The 20,661-nt window shown below is 44.2% G+C and overlaps 1 protein-coding gene across 13 annotated transcripts in view; it reads right to left on the reverse strand.

The window, feature by feature from the left end:
* Window positions 1-20,661, reverse strand: part of rap1gapa (RAP1 GTPase activating protein a) — a 475,427-nt gene that overhangs the window by 116,631 nt on the left and 338,135 nt on the right. For all 13 annotated transcript variants that reach the window (XM_068016826.1, XM_068016824.1, XM_068016829.1 and 10 more), the window contains 5 exons: window positions 12,557-12,604; window positions 11,114-11,152; window positions 7,632-7,814; window positions 6,797-6,900; window positions 1,286-1,364 (listed from right to left, as the gene is read on the reverse strand). In XM_068016826.1, the coding sequence (XP_067872927.1) occupies window positions 1,286-1,364; window positions 6,797-6,900; window positions 7,632-7,814; window positions 11,114-11,152; window positions 12,557-12,604 (453 nt within the window). The remainder of the gene's footprint in view (window positions 1-1,285; window positions 1,365-6,796; window positions 6,901-7,631; window positions 7,815-11,113; window positions 11,153-12,556; window positions 12,605-20,661) is intronic.

Consider the following 20,661-nt stretch of genomic DNA (forward strand, 5'->3'; position numbering starts at 1 on the left):
CACAGCGCTGGCTTCCTTGAATTGTTACTGAAAATCCAATTCTGTCTTCAGAAAACCAATGTTAAAAACTTAGTAATGGGAACTTCCTAAAATTATAGGCTATTCTGATAACAGTTAAAATGCTTAAAGTATTTTTGAATAGCTTTTAACTGTCCTCTATTTGTTTTTTTAAAATGGGGTGAGATGTCGTACAAACTCATTAAGTTCACTACCGTCACCAATAGCAATTTCTGGCATTTAAATTAAGCTTTGGAAAGTTTGCAACTTAAAAGCTGTGGTTTTACTTCAGCAGCAGAGAAGCAGGAATGATGTGAGATTTCCTCTGACACCCAAACTAAGATTGAATCAGCTTTAATTAAACTACACATTTGACATTGCTGAAGAGTTAAAACTTCTTCCAACAAAGCAAAATATGGAGCACATCTGATTTTTCCAAGATTAACACAGAACTGCAAGAACTGTTTACCATTTTCTGCCAGAGTACTGCCAGAAAGCTCAGTATAAATAAATCATAGCTTTACAAAAACAGATACAGACAAGTCCTCTTTATCTCTTTTATCTGGAACTTGAACAGGCAATATCACATTCCTCTGGGAACAGTTTCGAACAATGATTTTGCAGTGCTAGAACTGGATAAAATTTGCTCCAACTCCTCGACCGTTTTGTGTTTTTGCCTCCTTAACAAACTGTACAGCATCCAAACTGACCAGAGACGGGAGCGTGGCGCAGCCGGAGACGGGAGCGAGCGATCAGTTGAGGAGTTAGCTATGAGTCTGTGCCTCTTTTTAACAATCAGTCATGCTGCAGCTAGACCTCCTCTCTCTATCAAACTGCCACTGGACCAGCACCTTCTGTCCCTATCCAACAAACTGCCACCTTTGTGCTGCTCACTGGTGTCAGACCCAGACCAAATCACTGCCCAGGCAAACCACTGAGCTCTCAGTGAAGCACCATTATGATCTGGATTCATGCTGCTTTGGCCCTACAACATACCATTACAATACATTTCATGTGTACACATTAGCTTTTGTATCGTAATAACTTGGCCATTGTGACTTTGTTAAGGAGAAGATTCACAATGATTATAGCACTATCACACCTCTCAGAAAGGTTACTAAACACTTCAGATAGAACAAATGGTTCTGAAATGCCGTGGTTACAGATCCCAAAACATTTGGGTACAACATGCTGACACCACTTCATATCCAGTGTGTCCAACTGAGAGTTAAACACTTAACCAGGGTACACCTTGTTACTAAAGAAAGATGCGAGTGCAGTTACATACCTTTGCCATTTGAACTATATTAGGAAATTCAGTGAGACAAGATATGGGGATCACATCCTGATAGGTTTTGTATTTGGTTCTGTGGAGAAAATAATTTAAATCAATAAAGATATGCTCCAGATGATTAATTTTATTCCCTTTTATGTTTTTAAACAAAAGAGAACTATTTTGCCAAACACTTTTTAATGAAGCCTTTAAGCAAAATATTTGAATGTCTGAATTACAAAATTCTTTGTTACATTTTGTGAAACCAATAGAACTTGACTTGAAATTAGGTTCAAGTATCAAACATATGCAGAGTAACAAACGTCAGTGTAAAAGGATGAAACAGCATAATGGTTACTTTGAAGCAGTAGCTTTGGATTCCAAGGATCAGCAAAGTTCATGACAATGAAGATCAGTTTTAACTAAACTCTCGAGATAAGATTATAGCCTCGCATTCGTGGGTGAATTGGTGTGAAAGAGATTTTCCCACTTTACAGAGTAAAACCAAAAAGGGAAGTAGCCAACATCTTTCTAAAAATCAGGACGTCTCACTTAGCAACTGCCCCACTGCATAAAGGAACCACAACATTCTGGCCCATAGTGACCCCAGTATTCCCAGTCAGAGTGACTTTTTTTTATTAATTCCTGGGATGTGGGCGTTGCTGGCTAGGCCAACATTTATTGCCCATCCCTAATTGCCCTGGAGAAGGTGGTGGTGAGCTTCCTCATGAACCACTGCAGCCCATGTGGGGTAGGTACACCCACACTGCTGTTAGGAAGGAGTTCCAGGATTTTGACCCAGTGACAGTGAAGGAACGGCAATATAGTTCCAAATCAGGATGGTGTGTGGCTTGCAGGTGATGGTGCTCCCATGCATTTGCTGTCCTTGTTCTTCTAGGTGGTAGAAGTCGCAGGTTCGGAAGGTGCTGTCGAAGGAGCCTTGGTGCATTGCTGCAGTGCATCTTGTAGATGGTACACACTGCTGCCACTGTGCGTCGGTGGTGGAAGGAGTGAATGTTTGTAGATGGGGTGCCAATCAAGTGGGCTGCTTTGTCCTGGATGGTGTTGAGCTTCTTGAGTGTTGTTGGAGCTGCACCTATCCAGGCAAGTGGAGAGTATTCCATCACACTCCTGACTTGTGCCTTGTAGATGGTGGACAGGCTTTGGGGAATCAGGAGGTGAGTTACTCGCCGCAGGATTCCTAGCCTCTGACCTACTCTTGTAGCCACTGTATTTATATGGCTACTCTAGTTCAATTTCTGGTCAACGGTAACCCCCAGGATGTTGATAGTGGGGGATTCAGCAATCATGATGCCATTGAATGTCAAGGGGAGATGGTTAGATTCTCTTTTGTTGGAGATGGTCATTGCCTGGCACTTGTGTGGCGTGAATGTTACTTGCCACTTATCAGCCCAAGCATGGATATTGTCCAGGTCTTGCTGCATTTCTACACGGACTGCTTCAGTAACTGAGCAGTCACGAATGGTGCTGAACATTGTGCAATCATCAGCAAACATCCCTACTTCTGACCTTATGATTGAAGGAAGGTCATTGATGAAGCAGCTGAAGATGATTGGGCCTAGGACACTACCCTGAGGAACTCCTGCAGTGATGTCCTGGAGCTCAGATGCTTGACCTCCAACAACCACAACCATCTTCCTTTGTGCTAGGTATGACTCCAACCATGCTGCAGTGCATCTTGTAGATGGTACACACTGCTGCCACTGTGTGTCGGTGGTGGAGGGAATGAATGTTTGTGGATAGGCACAATCAATGGGGTTACTCCAGTATTCCCAATCAGAGTGACTGTGGCATTCCCAGCCTAGAGAGTGACCCAGCATACCCTGTCAGAGTGACCCCAGTATTTTGCCCATAAAGTGGCCCCATTATTCCTCGTCAGAAGGATGATTGGGTAATTCCCCTGCCAATCATGCCCTGCTGTGTGACTGACATTGTTTTTAACCCAGTCCTGCCAGCTGCTAACCACGCTCCCACCTTCAACTCATTGGTTTACACAGTGATGTCAATAGTAACGGTTAGCAGCTGCATGTTGAACTGAATGTTCAAGGGTATTTGACATTTAGGAAGGATAGGCGAAAAGGAGCTGGGGTCGTGCTCTTAAAAGATGATGAGATCTTAGATCGAAAGATCAAATTGTAGAATCAGTTTGGCCTAGATCTAAGAAACAGCAAGGAGCAATAAACATTGATAGGAGTTGTTTACAGGCCACTAAACAGTAGTGGTAATGTAGGGCATGGCATAAATCAGGAAATTAGAGGTGCATGTTCATACAAACATATGAATTAGGAGCAAGAGTAGGCCACTCGGCCCTTCGAGCCTGCTCCGCCATTCAACAAGATCATAGCTGATCGGATTGTAACCTCAACTCCACATTCCCGCCTATCCCTGATAACCTTTCACCCCCTTGCTTATCAAGAATCTATCTACCCCTCTGCCTTAAAAATATTCAAAACTTCTGCTTCCACTGCCTTTTGAGGAAGAGAGTTCCAAAGACTGACGACCCCTTATTTTTAAATAGTGACCCCTCGTTCTAGATTCTCCCACAGGGGAAACATCCTTTCCACATCCACCCTGTCAAGACCCCTCAGAATCTTAATTGTTTTAATCAAGTTGCCTCTCACTCTTCTAAACTCCAACGGATACAAGCCTAGCCTGTCCAACTGGTCCTCATAAGACAACCCGCCAATTCCAGGTATTAGTCTAGTAAACCTTCTCTGTACTACCTCCAATGCATTTACATCCTTCCATAAATAAGGAAACCAGTACTGTACACAGTACTCCAGATGTGATCTCACCAATGCCCTGTATAGCTGAAGCATAACCTCCCTACTTCTGTATTAAATTCTGCTCGCAATAAATGATAAAATTCGAGTAGCTTTCCTAATTACCCGCTGTATTTGCATACTAACCTTTGTGATTTATGCACTAGGACACCCAGATCCCTCTGCATCTCAGAGGTCCGCAATCATAGATCATATGCTTCTTTTTTATTCTTCCTGCTAAAATGGACAATTTCACACTTTCCCACATTATACTCCATTTGCCAGATCTTTGCCCACTCACTTAACCTATCTATATCCCTTTGTAGCCCCCTTACGTCCTCTTCACAACTTACTTTCCTACCTATCTTTGTGTGATCAGCAATTTAGCAACCATAACTTCGGCCCCTTCTTCTAAGACGTTCAAATAAATTGCAAAAAGTTGAGGCCCCAGTACTGCTCTCTGCGGCACACCACTTGTTACATCTTGCCAATCAGAAAATGACCCATTTATGCCTACTCTCTGTTTCCTGTTAGCTAGCCAATCTTCTATTCATGCCAATATGTTACCCCCTATATCATGAGCTTTTATTTTCCGCAATAACATTTGATGTGGCACTTTATCATATGCCTTCTGTAACAAGGGTAATGCAGTAAGCAAGGGGGAATGTAATCTACATATAGACTGGGTAAATCTAATTAGCACTAATGCTGTGGAGGATGAATTCCAGGAATGTATTAGAGATGGTTTTCTAGAGCAGTATGTTGAGGAACCAACTAGAGAACGGGTTATTTTAGATATGGTATTGTGCAATGAGAAACAGCTGATTAATAATCTTGTTGTAAAAGGGCCTTTAGGGAAGAGTGACCATAATATGATAGAAGTTTACTTTAAGTTTGAAAGTGATGTAGTTCAATCCGAAACTGGTGTCTTAAGTCTAAACAAAAGAAACTACTAAGGTATGAGGGGCAAGTTGGTTGTGGTAGATTGGGAAACTACGTTGAAAGGTTTGATGTTAGACAAGCAATAGCTAGCATTTAAAAGAATTAGTACATGGTTTACAAGAAATTTACATTCCTTTGAGGCACAATAGCCCAGCAGGAAAAATGATCCAACCATGGCTGACAAGAGAAGTTCAAGATTGTATTAGGTCAGAGGAAGAGGCTCAAAGTTGCTAAAAAAAAAAGTAGCAAGTCTAAAGATTGTGAGCATTTTAGAATTCAGCATGCAGGACCAACAAAGTGATAAAGAGAAAACAGAATATGAAAGTAAACTAGCAAGAAACATAAAAACAGACTGTAAAAGAGGTTAGTAAGCAAAATTAGAGCACATGGGATTGGGGGCAATATACTGGCATGGATTGAGCATTTATTAATGGACAGAAAACAGCGAATAGGAATTAAAGGATCATTCTCAGGTTGGCAGTATGTGACTAGTGGGGTACTGCAAGGATCAGTGCTTGGGCCCCAGCTATTCACAATCTATATCAATGATTAATGTGTGGGGACCAAAGTAATATTTCCAAGTTTGCTTGGTGGGAATGTGAGTTGTGAGGAAGATCCAAAGAGGCTTCAAGGGTATTTAGACAGGCTAAGTGAGTGGGCAAGAACATGGCAGATGGAATATAATGTGGAAAAATGTAAAGTTATCCACTTTGGTCGGAAAAACAGAAATGCAGAGTATTTCTTAAATGGTGAGAGATTGGGAAGTGTTGATGTCCAAAGGGACCTGGGTGTCCTTGTTCATAAGTCACTGAAAGCTAACACACAGGTGCACTTAGGAAGGCAAATGGTATGTTGGCCTTTATTGCAAGAGGATTTGAGTACAGGAGTAACTAACTCTTGCTACAATTGTATACAGCCTTGGCAAGACTGCACCTGGAGTATTGTGTACAGTTTTGGTCTCTTTACCTACCATAGAGGGAGTGCAATGTAAGTTCAGCAGACTGATTCTGGGATTGTCCTATGAGGAGAGATTGAGGAGACAGGGCCTGTATTCTCCAGAGTTTAGAAGAATGAGAGGTGATCTCATTGAAGCATAAAAAAATCCTTACAGGGCTCGACAGCGTTGTTGCAGGAAGGATGTTTCCCCTGACTGGGGGGGGGGGGGGGGGGGTGCGGGGATCTAGAACCAGGGGATACAGTCTCAGAATGAGAGGTAGGCCATTTAGGACTGAGATGAGGAGGAATTTCTTCACTCAGAGGGTGGTGAATCTTTGGAATCCTCTACCCCAGAGGCTGTGGAGGCTCAATCATTGAGTATGTTCAAGACAGAGATCGATATATTTCTAGATAGTAAAAATATCAAGGGATATGGGGATAGTGTGGGAAAATGGCATTGAGGTAGAAGATCAGCCATGATCTGGTTGAATGGTGCAGCAGGCTTGAAAGGCCGAATGGCCTACTCATTCTCCTATTTCCTATGTTGCCAGTCTCCCATCACACACATTAACAAGGTGTGAACAGCTGATTAGAGCTGCTTGAAAAGCCATCTTTGAATGAAATCAACAGAACGTTTTAAATGGGTAAGCCCAGGGGTACAGAAGTATATACTGAGTTGCCCGAAATAGTTGGCACAATTAATAAGTTGTAAGCGGTGCCTTTGAAATGGTCTTCGTTGGGAAATGGTTAGCACCATTTGTCCAATCCAAGCAGCTTTCTGTGACAAGCATGGATTATGTCACTGATGGGCAGTATTTCCATATAATTTAAAAATGCAGGGCCTTCTTCCTGCACACAGACCTACCTTAGCAAGAGTCGGAGATGTTCTTGGTCACCAATGACATCATACTTGAGGGAAAATACTAAGTGACCCAGTGCACTGTCCATGCAGTAATAATTAAAATGTTCCTGGTTCAAAAAGAACAAAGATTGAATTAAATATTCAGAAGGAGATTTTCATCAAGATCTAAACCCATTGATAGCACATTCCAAATGAAATAGCCTGACAAGCAATGGGCTGTATCCATCAACTGGCAACTCTGTGCATGTCATTTAAACCTCTTTCATGCTTTCGTTTCCGAATTCCATAAAATTACAGCACCTCTCTGTCACTTCCTTCCATACACAACACCATAGAGTGCATTTGCTAATTGAACAGTGGGCTTACTTAGTATAAATAGAACAGAGACAAGAAACACTGTGGCAGAGAAAATGCATTTGGACACTAGAGGTGAGAGAAGGATTTGATGGGAGAATTTCCACAAGGTTCTCTTGATCTCCTCCTGTAACTTCAGTGGAACCCTCAGAGAAACAGCAACAACATTCATTTTTAGCTGTTTCTTTGGGGTTCCCCAGCATTTACGATGTACTTATTACTGGCGACTGGGAGAACTACCATGCAACATTGTAGATGTTGGCCTTTAAAACCTGACTTACTAAAAAGAAAGAGACACCTTTGGGGACATGAGGTGAAAAGGGTGACTGCTTATATGCTGTGGAATGTGATCTCCCTAGACTTCCATATAGTAGTTCTGTAATCTTAGAATGTAATCCTATTTATTTTCTGTTGTAGAAATGGTTCATTTATTTATGATTAATGGACTGTTCTGTGTGTTACAACTCAATCAGTTTCTCCATACCTTTCCCAAGAACTGTTTCCTGTAGAGTTTGGCTATTGTGTTACATTCCAGCTTGAGTTTGGAAGGAGATGACAGCTGCTTTGTTTCAGGGGAGCTTGTTATTTCGTGGTTTGTTCCCTCGATCCAGTAACCTCCAAACTGAGGTAGCAGGATGATAGGATAAGGAGTCTCACGCTGGAGGACCTAAAATAAAAAGCACAACACTCAACCAACACCCTCACCTCAAGAGATGGAGAACCAGCCAAGGGAACTGACCTTAAACACAGTTAGGACTGAACATCTAGATAGACAGGAAGAAACAAAATGTAAACAGCTGCTTCGTAGCATTCAAGGTAAGATGTAGAATTTGTCTCGAGAGACAATGGATACGCGCCTGGAGGTGGTCAGTGGTTTGTGAAGCAGCGCCTGGAGTGGCTATAAAGGCCAATTCTGGAGTGACAGGCTCTTCCACAGGTGCTGCAAAGAAATTTGTTTGTTGGGGCTGTTGCACAGTTGGCTCTCCCCTTGCGCCTCTGTCTTTTTTCCTGCCAACTACTAAGTCTCTTCGACTCGCCACAATTTAGCCCTGTCTTTATGGCTGCCCGCCAGCTCTGGCGATCGCTGGCAACTGACTCCCACGACTTGTGATCAATGTCACACGATTTCATGTCGCGTTTGCAGACGTCTTTATAACGGAGACATGGACGGCCGGTGGGTCTGATACCAGTGGCGAGCTCGCTGTACAATGTGTCTTTGGGGATCCTGCCATCTTCCATGCGGCTCACATGGCCAAGCCATCTCAAGCGCCGCTGACTCAGTAGTGTGTATAAGCTGGGGGTGTTGGCCGCTTCAAGGACTTCTGTGTTGGAGATATAGTCCTGCCACCTGATGCCAAGTATTCTCCGAAGGCAGCGAAGATGGAATGAATTGAGACGTCGCTCTTGGCTGGCATACGTTGTCCAGGCCTCGCTGCCGTAGAGCAAGGTACTGAGGACACAGGCCTGATACACTCGGACTTTTGTGTTCCGTGTCAGTGCGCCATTTTCCCACACTCTCTTGGCCAGTCTGGACATAGCAGTGGAAGCCTTACCCATGCGCTTGTTGATTTCTGCATCTAGAGACAGGTTACTGGTGATAGTTGAGCCTAGGTAGGTGAACTCTTGAACCACTTCCAGAGCGTGGTCGCCAATATTGATGGATGGAGCATTTCTGACATCCTGCCCCATGATGTTCGTTTTCTTGAGGCTGATGGTTCGGCCAAATTCATTGCAGGCAGACGCAAACCTGTCGATGAGACTCTGCAGGCATTGCTACATTAAAGGTGTTATATAAATATAAATTATACTTTAGTACAATGGGACAAATAAAACAGGGAGACAAGAAAAGTTGCGGATGAGAAAATGAATTTAGAGACCAGAGGCGAGAGAAGGATTTGATGGGCGAATTTCCGCAGGTTTCTCTCGATCTCCGACTGTAACATCAGAGAAATCCCCAGAGAAATAGTGGCAATGTCTCCTTTTAGCCGTTTACACTGTTTATTCGGGTGTTACCCAGCTCTTTAACAATGTGGTATTGGCGAGAGGCTGGGAGAACCATCCTACAATATTACAAATGTTGATCTTTAAAAACCTGACTGACTAAAAACAGGTACCTTCAGAGACATAAGGTAAGTGCTGTGAATCATGATCATCGCTAGAATTCTCTTCTATGGAGTATTTCTGAAATCTCAGAATTTTTCCTACGATTTCTTTATATCATCAGTGTCAAAAACATTGGAGCAACTATGACAGGAATTTTATAAATATATATGTTCACCAGAATCTCTTTCAAGTAACATGCGTTACATAAAACAAATAAATTTGCCAGTGAAACTATTTTGATTAAATGTATGCAAGTGAGTGAGTGCTTGAAGACAAACTGAACATTTTAGGAAACATTTTTTTTTGCATCTGCTTTAAGCTGTGGACCTAAACATTCTGCCTGTTGGCCTAGAAATCAAAGTCAGAATTAATCCCGGCTGTTTGTTTCCTGTCTTTTAGAATCACTGAATGTTACAACATGGAAACAGGTCATTCGGCCCATCATCTGTGCTGGTGTGCCGGTAACTCCTATAATCTTTTAACATTCCTCTTTTTCAAGCAGCTATCTAATTGTCTTTTAAAAGAATTTATGAAATCTGCTTCAACAATCACTGGTAGGATAGAATTTCATAATATGAACCGTCACTGTGTAAAGATTATTTTTAAAACTTCATCTTCCATTCTTCTTGCAATTATTGTGAATTTGTACACCAGAGTCTAAACAGTGAATCTAATTATATACACAGCACAATGTTGAGAGTTTTTCTATATAAAATAAGTTTCACCTCTGGCTGTAAACAGTAGCACTGAAGTCATGCCCACAATGGTAGTTGTTTAGATTTAAATTCCAACAATGACGAAAAGCATTTAACAGAGTGCACTTACTCCCTGCTTTGCTCTCAGGACGCTGTACCACAAGTAGTAAAATTTAGTGCACCCCTAATGCTCTCATTAAAATTTGTGAAGTGTAGAACTTATGGTCCATTTATAGAATTCAGAACCTTTTCTAATGAATTGCAGTCTTTACTGGTGCTGGAATCCAATCAATAACGGTCTCGAAAGCAAAGGCACAGCCAGCAACAGTGCAAGATAATCTCCCAATATCTCCAATCAGTCTGTTCTAGAGCTTGGCCAAAGGACTCATTTCATAAAAGTAGGAGCATCTGTTTGTTAATGCTGAGAAAGATGAAAGCAGCAGGTTGATGAAATTGCCTTCAACTTTTCAAAAGCTATCTGGCACCACTGACCACACTACCTATACATTTTTCTTTAATAAGCGTAGATGGTGCAGAGATTTACCAGAATGGTTCCAGGAATAGAGGAGGTTAGTTACAAGGTTTGATTGGAAAAGCTGGGTTTGTTCTCCTTAGAACAAAGGAGATTGAGGGGAGAGGTAATAGAAGTGTACAAGATTATGACGGGCTTAGATAAGTTAGGCAAGGAAAAGCTGTTCCCATTAACTAATGGTACAAGGATGAGAGGACACAGATTGTAGATTTTGGGCAGGGGGAATATGAGAAACAATGTTTTTATGCAGTGGATGGTACTGGCCTGGAACTCACTGCCCACAAGGATGGTGGAAGCGGAGATGATCAATGACTTCAAGAGGAAGTTGGATGACCACTTGAGGGGAATAGACTTGCAGGGCTACAGGGATTGAGCAGGGGAGTGGGACTGACTGGATAGCTCTGTGGAGAGCCTGCATGGAGTCGATGGCCTGAATGGCCTCCTTCTGTGCTGTAAATTACTCTATGACTCTTGGTAGATAAAGCATCCAAACCAGTGCTAATTTGCAACAAAACTGGAGACCCCTTTTACAACACAGCTCCACATCTGGAATTGTTTCCAGTTGCAGAAGAAATTGCATTTTGTGGCAATTAACATTAGCTGCATGTTATTAAAAAAACAATCAGAATGCCATACCTCATGAACACTGGGGTAAGGAATGTAATCTTCTTCTGTCTGGAAGATAAGACAATGTAATTTTATTACATGATCACTACAGTTTTGTGCGTGATGTTTCAAGCAAATTTTTTGAAGACAATTTCATATTAAAAACTCGCCATGATGGTTTACCGGTCAATGCACTGATCAGCGCAGTATTGAATCTAAAGTGCAGGGAGGTTCCTGGTTTAAGCCTTGATCTAAGCTGAGTTTGCTTAGGAGGAGGCAGAAAGGAAATCAACCAGGGTCGCTATTCCTGAAAATCTCCCAGCACAGCAAAATTGCTCTGGAAAGTGTTTGATTCTGATTATTTAATTTTTTTACCACAATATTGTTGTGGTTATGTGACAGGCCTTGTAATCTCGAGAATACGAATTCAAATCCTACAATGGTAATTTGAGAATTTGAATCCAATTTTTAAAAAAAATTGGAAATAAAAAAAGTTGGTTTTCAGCAATGCTCCCTTTATCATCTGTCTGCTGTATGCAGTCGGCTTGTTGGACTGCGTAGGCCCTTTAAGATAGACATGTGGCCGTGCATCTTAAAGGGAACGTCGCTTATGTGCAGCCCGTTTGTTCCCTGCGTGGCACAATCCAAATTTCTGCACCGCACCGCAGCTTAGAGGGAACATTAGTTATCAGTAAAAGTGACCGTGAAGCTGTCGGATTGTCGTAACAACCCAACTGGGAAGGAAGTCTGCTGTTATTACCCAGTCTGGCCTGTCTGTGACTCTAGCCCCACACCAGTGTGGTTGGCTCTTAACTGCCATCTGAAGCAGCTGAATTCGCCACTCAGTTAATTAGGGTAACTAGTGATGAGTAATAGATGCCAGCGATGCCAACATTGCAAGAATGAAATTAAAAGACGATGAATTTCATGAAAATTGTTTTTTCCTCTGAGGAAACCTTCCCATGTTATACAACTTCTCTTCCTGCAGACCTGTTCTTAGCTTTGGTCTAATGCTATTCTACAACTGGCTGCTAAGAGATGCACAGTAGCAACCCAAAGTGACTGACACCTGATTTGTCCACCTTCTCTGAACAGAATGTTTCCTCTCCCCCCAGGAGTTTCCAAGACAACAAAGCCAAGATTGGCAACTCACCACATGGCAAATCTCAATGCAGAGGACATTGGAACTCCAACACACCACAGCATTATACCAACCCAGGTACTCGCACTTCCAATTCATTTCCCTTTTAAGGGAGGTGTTGAAACTTGTCCCTGGTAACCAAACCAAAATAGCCCTTCCTGTCTCAGAACTCTGACAACTGCTCCATGTAAAAGTTGTTTGTGAAATCGGGGAGCTTGAGTACATGTTGGTCAGCTCTTAACTATTGTGTATTAAATGGCAATGTGTTTAACATCATCTTAGAAAGCATTTGATCACAACTCTGGCAAGGTAGAGCAGCAGACTGCACGTACTTTAAGAGGTGGTGGAAGAGGGCATCTCTGTTCATCCATTCTGCATCCCTAGATGATAAACCACACAAGAGGGAAAGAAAACAAAGCAGCTCATGAATTATATACAAGTGCCACAGCAACCAAACAATAAGCAATTTCCCAGTCAAATCTAAACTTTGCATTTCAGATCAGCAACTGCAATGACAGATAAAAAAACACTCAATTTACCTTTCGGGTAGGCAACTGGCAAAGTGCTTGGTAGTTCGCTTGTTCCCACAGATCAAGAATGTTGGAGCCATTTGGAAGCCCTGACCTCATTTAGATTGAACTGGTAAGCCAAGGGCGGCAAACGTGCAGCATCACCCAGCGCACCAGCTCCAGGCTGCTCCCATAGCGGGTGGCTGTAGACTGCCCGACCATCAGCAAGACATGTCGGGATTGGTGGGGGAGTTGGGGGGGGTGGGCAGTGTGCGGGGGTTGGGGGGGGGGGTAGTGTGGGGAAGTTGGGGGGTAGTGTGGGGGAGCTGGGGGGGGGTGGGCAGTGTGCGGGGGTTGGGGGGGCGGGTAGTGTGGGGGAGTTGGGGGGTAGTGTGGGGGATGGGTGGGTCGTGTGGGAGAGTTGAGGGGGGGGAAGTGTGGGGGATGGGTGGGTCGTGTGGGGGAGTTGAGGGGGGGTAGTGTGGGGGATGGGTAGGTCGTGTGGGGGGAGAGTTGGGGGGTGCATAGCGTGAGGGAGTTGAGGGGGGTTAGCGTGAGGGAGTTGAGGGGGGTAGCGTGAGGGAGTAGTGTGGGGGAGTTGAGGGGGAGTAGCGTGGGGGAGTTGAGGGGGGTAGCGTGGGGGAGTTTAGTGGGGGTAGCGTGGGGGAGTAGTGTGGGGGAGTTGACGGGGGTAGTGTGAGGGAGTTGAGGGGGGTAGCGTGGGGGAGTTTAGTGGGGGTAGCGTGGGGGAGTAGTGTGGGGGAGTTGAGGGGGAGTAGCGTGGGGGAGTTGAGGGGGGTAGCGTGGGGGAGTTTAGTGGGGGTAGCGTGGGGGAGTAGTGTGGGGGAGTTGACGGGGGTAGTGTGAGGGAGTTGAGGGGGGTAGCGTGGGGGAGTTTAGTGGGGGTAGCGTGGGGGAGTAGTGTGGGGGAGTTGACGGGGGTAGTGTGAGGGAGTTGAGGGGGGTAGCGTGGGGGAGTTTAGTGGGGGTAGCGTGGGGGAGTAGTGTGGGGGAGTTGAGGGGGGGAGTTGAGGGGGGGAGTTGAGGGGGGGAGTTGAGGGGGGGAGTTGAGGGGGGGAGTTGAGGGGGGGGGGGTGTAGTAAGCCCTGTTTGCCCACATCCCCCATTATCACTGACCTATATTGGCTCTTCATTCCTTAACCCATTAAGTTGAAAGTCTTCACCATTGGCTTCTACTTCCTCCAAGGCCCATCTCTTCAATCTTCTCTAATCCTATTTCCCTTCTGATCATTCCGATTTCTCTGACAATGATCTATTTTGCATTTCTCCACACCACCTCACCCCAACACCCTCTTCTCTGCCCCATCATTGTGGGGCGGGAGTGCAGGTAATGTTGAAGAATCATTACCACCCAGGTCCTGCTCCCTGAAAATCCCCCTAAACCTCTTGGCCTCCCTTACCCTTCCTTTAAATATCTTCACAATGCTATCACTTCACCCATCTTATGTGCTTGACATCAATTCCCTCAAGTCTCACCAAAGTGCACTTTATCTTACTCTTTGGAATATTAAGGATAACTTGCAAGTAATTGTCAATCCCCCTTTTCCTCAGCTGGTCGTGGATGCTATGCAACCCTGGACACTTGATTTGAACTCCAATGTTGGTCCAATAAAAGGTGTCACTCAACTGAACCTGTCTAACAGAAGTAAAATGAATGTGGTAAAACACCATGACTGTGATCGTTGGCTTAATAAAGCTTAACTGAAAGGTTCGAAGGGAATTTGGGACATGTCAATTTGGCAGATGTTCAGCAACAAATCACAGCAACCAACTGGCTTTAATTTGGGTATGGAAGGTGATGAAGGCCCCAGATAGTGATATAATGAAAAACATAATCAAAAATAATAATAAATTACAATTTCCCTGCACTTCAACAAAAGTGAAATATCCGATACCAATCAATTTTCACAGGATTTCATGCCAGGAGGCCACTTCTGGCACACTTCAACTTGACTTGCTGCTACATGTGCCCCTGGGTGTCTATTCAAGGCCTGTCTGATTGAAAGATCTCCTGTCAGAGCTAGAATTCAGCTGCTGGATCTCTGCACGAGGGTGGCCACTGAGAAAGCAAGAGGTGCTATGAGGTGGGAAGATGCTTGTTGGTGGAAGGTGTTTGGGAGGGGAGGGCTGATGAGGCAGGGGAACGTCAAAGCTGAATCTAATCCTGTCCTCATGCAACATCCTAACCGACATGCACTTCCCAATGGCTAAGAGGATAAAGATGATCAGCTAGAACTTTTCTCCATCGTATCTAGGGAACTGAGGCCAGTTGTGATGCCATTATTGCTGTCCCAGCTGAGGTCAGCTAATTCAGTGCAGACTGAAGATTGAACCTTTGATCTTCCTGGTTCACATAGCTCCGTTCCACACTGGGTATTTACCATAAAGCCAGCAAAGGGAGCATAGAGGCCTTTTATTTCCGCACTATAAAACAGGTGTACAATTATACTGGGAACTGAATGATGATATACACCAAGGGATGCTATAACGAAGCAAGGTCAGTCCAGAAACCACCCAGCAATTTGAAAGAATGCCATTAAAATGAGGCGCTGTTGTTTGACAGAACTTTTGGTTTTGTAGGGTTATTATTGGTCTGTAATTCCTGCCTTGGCCCCAAAATTCCACAGAATGGACTATGCTGGATTTGCACCAATGAAAATGGAGTCCTGCCTGCCCATGTTCTGCAGAGCTGATTCTGCCAGAGTTTCATGGGTTGGCTTATTTACATATCCACTGAAGTGAGTGTCATGTGCTGGGGGTGCTTGGAAATTAGGGTGTGGTCTATAAATGGACAAGGATGGGTGAAAATTGTGGCAGGTGGAAGGAGACTGGAGGATGCATTTCCCACAAGGAGCAAACCATGGAGCCACTGGTCCAGCTGTGGGAAATGAAAAGTTTGGTAACACATAAGAACAAACGAATTAGGATCAGGAGGAGGCCACTCGGCCCTTCGAGCCTGCTCCGCATTGAATAAGTTCATGGCTGAACTGATTACTCCACATTTCCACCTACCCCCAATAACCTTCCACCCCCTTGCTTATCAAGAATCTATCTACCTCTGCCATAAAAATATTCAAAGAATCTGCTTCCACCGACTTTTGAGGAAGAGAATTCCCAAGACAAAGAGGGACAAGATTAATCTCCACTTGGAGAGGCAGGGATTAACCGGGGATAATCAGCATGGCTTTGTCAAGGGGAGATCGTGTCGAACTAACTTGATAGAATTTTTCGAGGAGGTGAATAGACATGTCGATGAAGGTAAAACAGTTGATGTAGTATACATGGACTTCAGTAAGGCTTTTGATAAAGTCCCGCATGGGAGATTGATTAAGAAGGTAAGAGCCCATGGGATCCAGGGCAATTTGGCAAATTGGATCCAAAATTGGCTTAGTGGCAGGAGGCAGAGGGTGATGGTCGAGGGCTGTTTTTGCAATTGGAAGCCTGTGACCAGTGGTGTACCACAGGGATCGGTGCTGGGACCGTTGCTGTTTGTAGTGTACATTAATGATTTAGACGTGAATATAGGAGGTATGATCAGTAAGTTCGCAGATGACACGAAAATTGATGGTGTTGTAAATAGTGAGGAAGAAATCCTTAGAATGCAGGCAGATATAGATGGGTTGGGAAGATGGGCGGAGCTGTGGCAAATGGTATTTAATCCCGAGAAGTGTGAGGTGATGCATTTTGGGAGGACTAACAGGCAAGGGAATATACAATGGATGGCAGGACTCTAGGGAGTACAGAGGGTCAGAGGGACCTCGGTGTACTTGTCCACAGATCAATGAAGGCAGCAGCACAGATAGATAAGGTGGTTAGGAAGGCATATGAGATACTTGCCTTTATTAGCCGAGGCATAGAATATATGATGGAGCTGTATAAAATGCTAGTTAGGCCACAGCTGGAGTACTGTGTACAGTTCTGGTCACCACACTACAGGAAGGATGTGATTACACTGGAGAGGGTGCAGAGGAGATTCACCAGGATGTTGCCTGGGCTGGAGCATTTCAGCTATGAAGAGAGACTGGATAGGCTGGGGTTGTTTCCTTGGAGCAGAGAAAGCTGAGGGGGGACATGATTGAGGTATACAAAATTATGAGGGGCATTGAAAGGTTAGATAGGAAGAAACCTTTTCCCTTATTGGAGGGGTCAAGAACCAGGGGGCATAGATTTATGGTAAGGGGCAGGAGGTTTGGGGGATTTGAGGAAAAAATTATTCACCCAGAGAGTGGTTGGAATCTGGAGCACACTGCCTGAAGGGGTGGTAGAGGCAGGAACCCTCACAACATTTAAGAAGTATTTAGATGAGCACTTGAAACGCCATAGCATACAAGGCTACGGGCCAAGTGCAGGAAAATGGGATTAGAATAGTTAGGTGCTGGATGGCCGGCACAGACAAGATGGGCCGAAGGGCCTGTTTCTATGCTGTATAACTCTATGACTCACGACCCTCAGAGAAAAATTTTCTCCTCATCTCTGTCTTAAATGGGCGACCCCTTATTTTTAAACAGTGATCCCTAGTTCTAGATTCTCCCACAAGGGGAAACATCCCTTTCACATCCACCCTGTCAAGACCCATCAGGATCTTATATATTTCAATCAGGTCACCTCTTACTCTTCTAAATTCCAGCAGATACAAGCCTACCCTGTTCAATCTTTCCTCGTAAGACAGCCCACGCATTCCAAGTATTAGTCTAGTAAACCTTCTCTGAACTGCCTCCAACGCATTTACATCCTTTCTTAAATAAGGAGACCAATACTGTACACAGTACTCCAGATGTGGTCTCACCAATGCCCTGTAGAGCTGAAGCATAAACTCCCTACTTTTGCATTCAATTCCCCTCCCAATAAACAATAACATTCTATTAGCTTTTCTAATTATGTGCTGTACCTGCATACTAACCTTTTGCGATTCATGCACTAGGACACCCAGATCCCTCTGCATCTCAGAGCTCTGCAATCTCTCACTATTTAGATAATATGCTTATTTTTTATCCTTCCTGCCAAAGTGGACAATTTCCCACTTTCCCACATTATTCTTCATTTGCCAGGTCTTTGCCCACTCATTTAACCTATCTATATCCCTTTGTAGCCCCCTTATGTCCTCTTCAGAAGTGACTTTCCTACCTATCTTTGTGTCATCAGCAAATTTAACAACCATACCTTCAGTCCCCTCATGTAAGTCATTTTTATAAATTGTAAAAAGTTGAGGTCCCAGCACAGATCCCTGTGGCACACCACTCGTTACATCTTGCCAACCAGAAAATGACCCATTTATGCCGACTCTCGGTTTCCCATTAGCTAGCCAATCTTCTAACCATGCCAATATGTTACCTCCTACACCATGAGCTTTTATTTTCTGCAAGAACCTTTGATGTGGCACCTTATCAAATGCCTTCTGGACATCTAAGTACAATACATCCACCGGTTCCCCTTTATCCACAGTACATGTAACTCCCTCAAAGTAGTTTCATTTAAGACAGAGATGAGGAGAAATGCTTTCTCTCAGAGGGTCGTGAGTCTTTGGAATTCTCTTCCTCAAAAGGCGGTGGAAGCAGAGTCTTTGAATATTTTTAAGGCAGAGGTAGATTCTTCTTTGGCTTCCTTGTCTCAAGAGACAATGGGTAAGCGCCTGGAGGTGGTCAGTGGTTTGTGAAGCAGTGCCTGGAGTGGTTATAAAGGCCAATACTAGAGTGACAGACTCTTCCACAGGTGCTGCAGATAAAATTGGTTGTTGGGGCTGTTACACAGTTGGCTCTCCCCTTGCGCTTCTGTCTTTTTTCCTGCCAACTGCTAAGTCTCTTCGACTCGCCACACTTTAGCCCCGCCTTTATGGTTGCCCGCCAGCTCTGGCGATCGCTGGCAACTGACTCCCACGATTTGTGATCAATGTCACAGGACTTCATGTCGCGTTTGCAGACGTCTTTAAAGCGGAGACAAGGACGGCCAGTGGGTCTGATACCAGTGACGAGTTCGCTGTACAATGTGTCCTTGGGGATCCTGCCATCTTCCATGCGGCTCACATGGCCAAGCCATCTCAGGCGCCGCTGGCTTAGTAGGGTGTATATGCTGGGGATGTTGGCCGCCTCGAGGACTTAGAGGTACGGTCCTGCCACCTGATGCCAAGGATTCTCAGGAGGCAGCGAAGATGGAAGGAATTGAGACGCCGCTCTTGGCTGACATACGTTGTCCAGGCCTCGCTGCCGTAGAGCAAGGTACTGAGGACACAGGCTTGATACACTTGGACATTTGTGTTCCGTGTCAGTGTGCCATTTTCCCACACTCTCTTGGCCAGTCTGGACATAGCAGTGGAAGCCTTTCCCATGTGCTTGTTGATTTCTGCATCTAGAAACAGGTTACTGGTGATAGTTGAGCCTAGGTAGGTGAACTCTTGAACCACTTCCAGAGCGTGGGCGCCAATATTGATGGATGGAGCATTTCTGACGTCCTGCCCCATGATGTTCGTTTTCTTGAGGCTGATGGTTAGGCCAAATTCATTGCAGGCAGCCGCAAACCTGTCGATGAGACTCTGCAGGCACTCTTCAGTGTGAGATGTTAAAGCAGCATCGTCAGCAAAGAGGAGTTCCCTGATGAGGACTTTCCGTACTTTGGACTTCGCTTTTAGACGGGCAAGGTTGAACAACCTGCCCCCTGATCTTGTGTGGAGGAAAATTCCTTCTTCTGAAGACTTGAATGCATGTGAGAGCAGCAGGGAGAAGAAAATCCCAAACAGTGTAGGTGTGAGAACACAGCCCTGTTTCACGCCACTCAGGATAGGAAAGGGGTCTGATGAGGTGCCGCTATGCTGAATTGTGCCTTTCATATTGTCATGGAATGAGGTGATGATACTGAGTAGCTTTGGTGGGCATCTAATCTTTTCTAGTAGTCTGAAGAGACCACGTCTGCTGACGAGGTCAAAGGTTTTGGTAAGGTAGATAGATTCTTGATAAGCATGAGGGTGGTGTGGAGTAATCAGTTCAGACATGAATTTAATGAATGGTGGAGCAGGCTCGAGGGGCTGAGCGGCCTACTCCTGCTCCTAATTCGTATGTTCAATAAATTGGTTAAACATGATTTCCCTTTCACAAAACCATGTTGACTCTGCCTGATTACCTTGATTTTTTCTAAATGCCCTGCTATAACATGTTTAATAATAGCTTCTAACATTTTCCCCAAGACAGATGTTAAACTAACTGGCCTGTAGTTTCCTGCTTTCTGTCTCCCTCCCTTTTTGAATAAAGGAGTTACATTCGCTATTTTCCAATCTAACGGAACCCTCCCCGAATCTAGGGAATTTTGGAAAATTAAAACTAACGCATCAACTATCTCACTAGCCACTTCTTTTAACACCCGAGGATGAAGTCCATCAGGACAATATGTTCTTTCTGTCTGCAAAGAGCAGGGCTCTCCATATTGGAAGCTACATATATTAATACACAGGGCCCTGTTCTTTGCAGACAGAAAGAACATGTATACACATTGCGCCAGTTTCAGCTCAACAAAATGAGTGACAGCCATTCGCTGGTTCATTCCTCAGAGCACCATAAACTGTTACATTCTCCATGGCAAAATCTCTACCAGAGTCCACTTGCCAACCAATCAGCACTCTCTTCTCATATAGTATAGATTTGTTGCTTTCCCTTACATTGGCATTCTTGTGAATTGTCCTGATGAGTGCAAGTCGAAAAGCTTCGACACAATGTCTCTATTTTCAGGATACTCAAATTTCTGTCATTCATGTGCAAGGACACCCAGGCCCCTCTGAATGCAAACACTTCCTAATCCCTCATTATTTAAAGAATATTCCTTTTTTTTATATTTTTCCTACCAATTTCACACTTCCCTCTTTATATTCCATCTGCCATGTTTTTGCTCATTCACACAACCTGTCTAAATCCCTTTGACGCTTC

The sequence above is a fragment of the Heterodontus francisci genome, chromosome 37 (genome assembly GCF_036365525.1).
Source record: "Heterodontus francisci isolate sHetFra1 chromosome 37, sHetFra1.hap1, whole genome shotgun sequence".
Lineage (NCBI taxonomy): Eukaryota > Metazoa > Chordata > Chondrichthyes > Heterodontiformes > Heterodontidae > Heterodontus > Heterodontus francisci.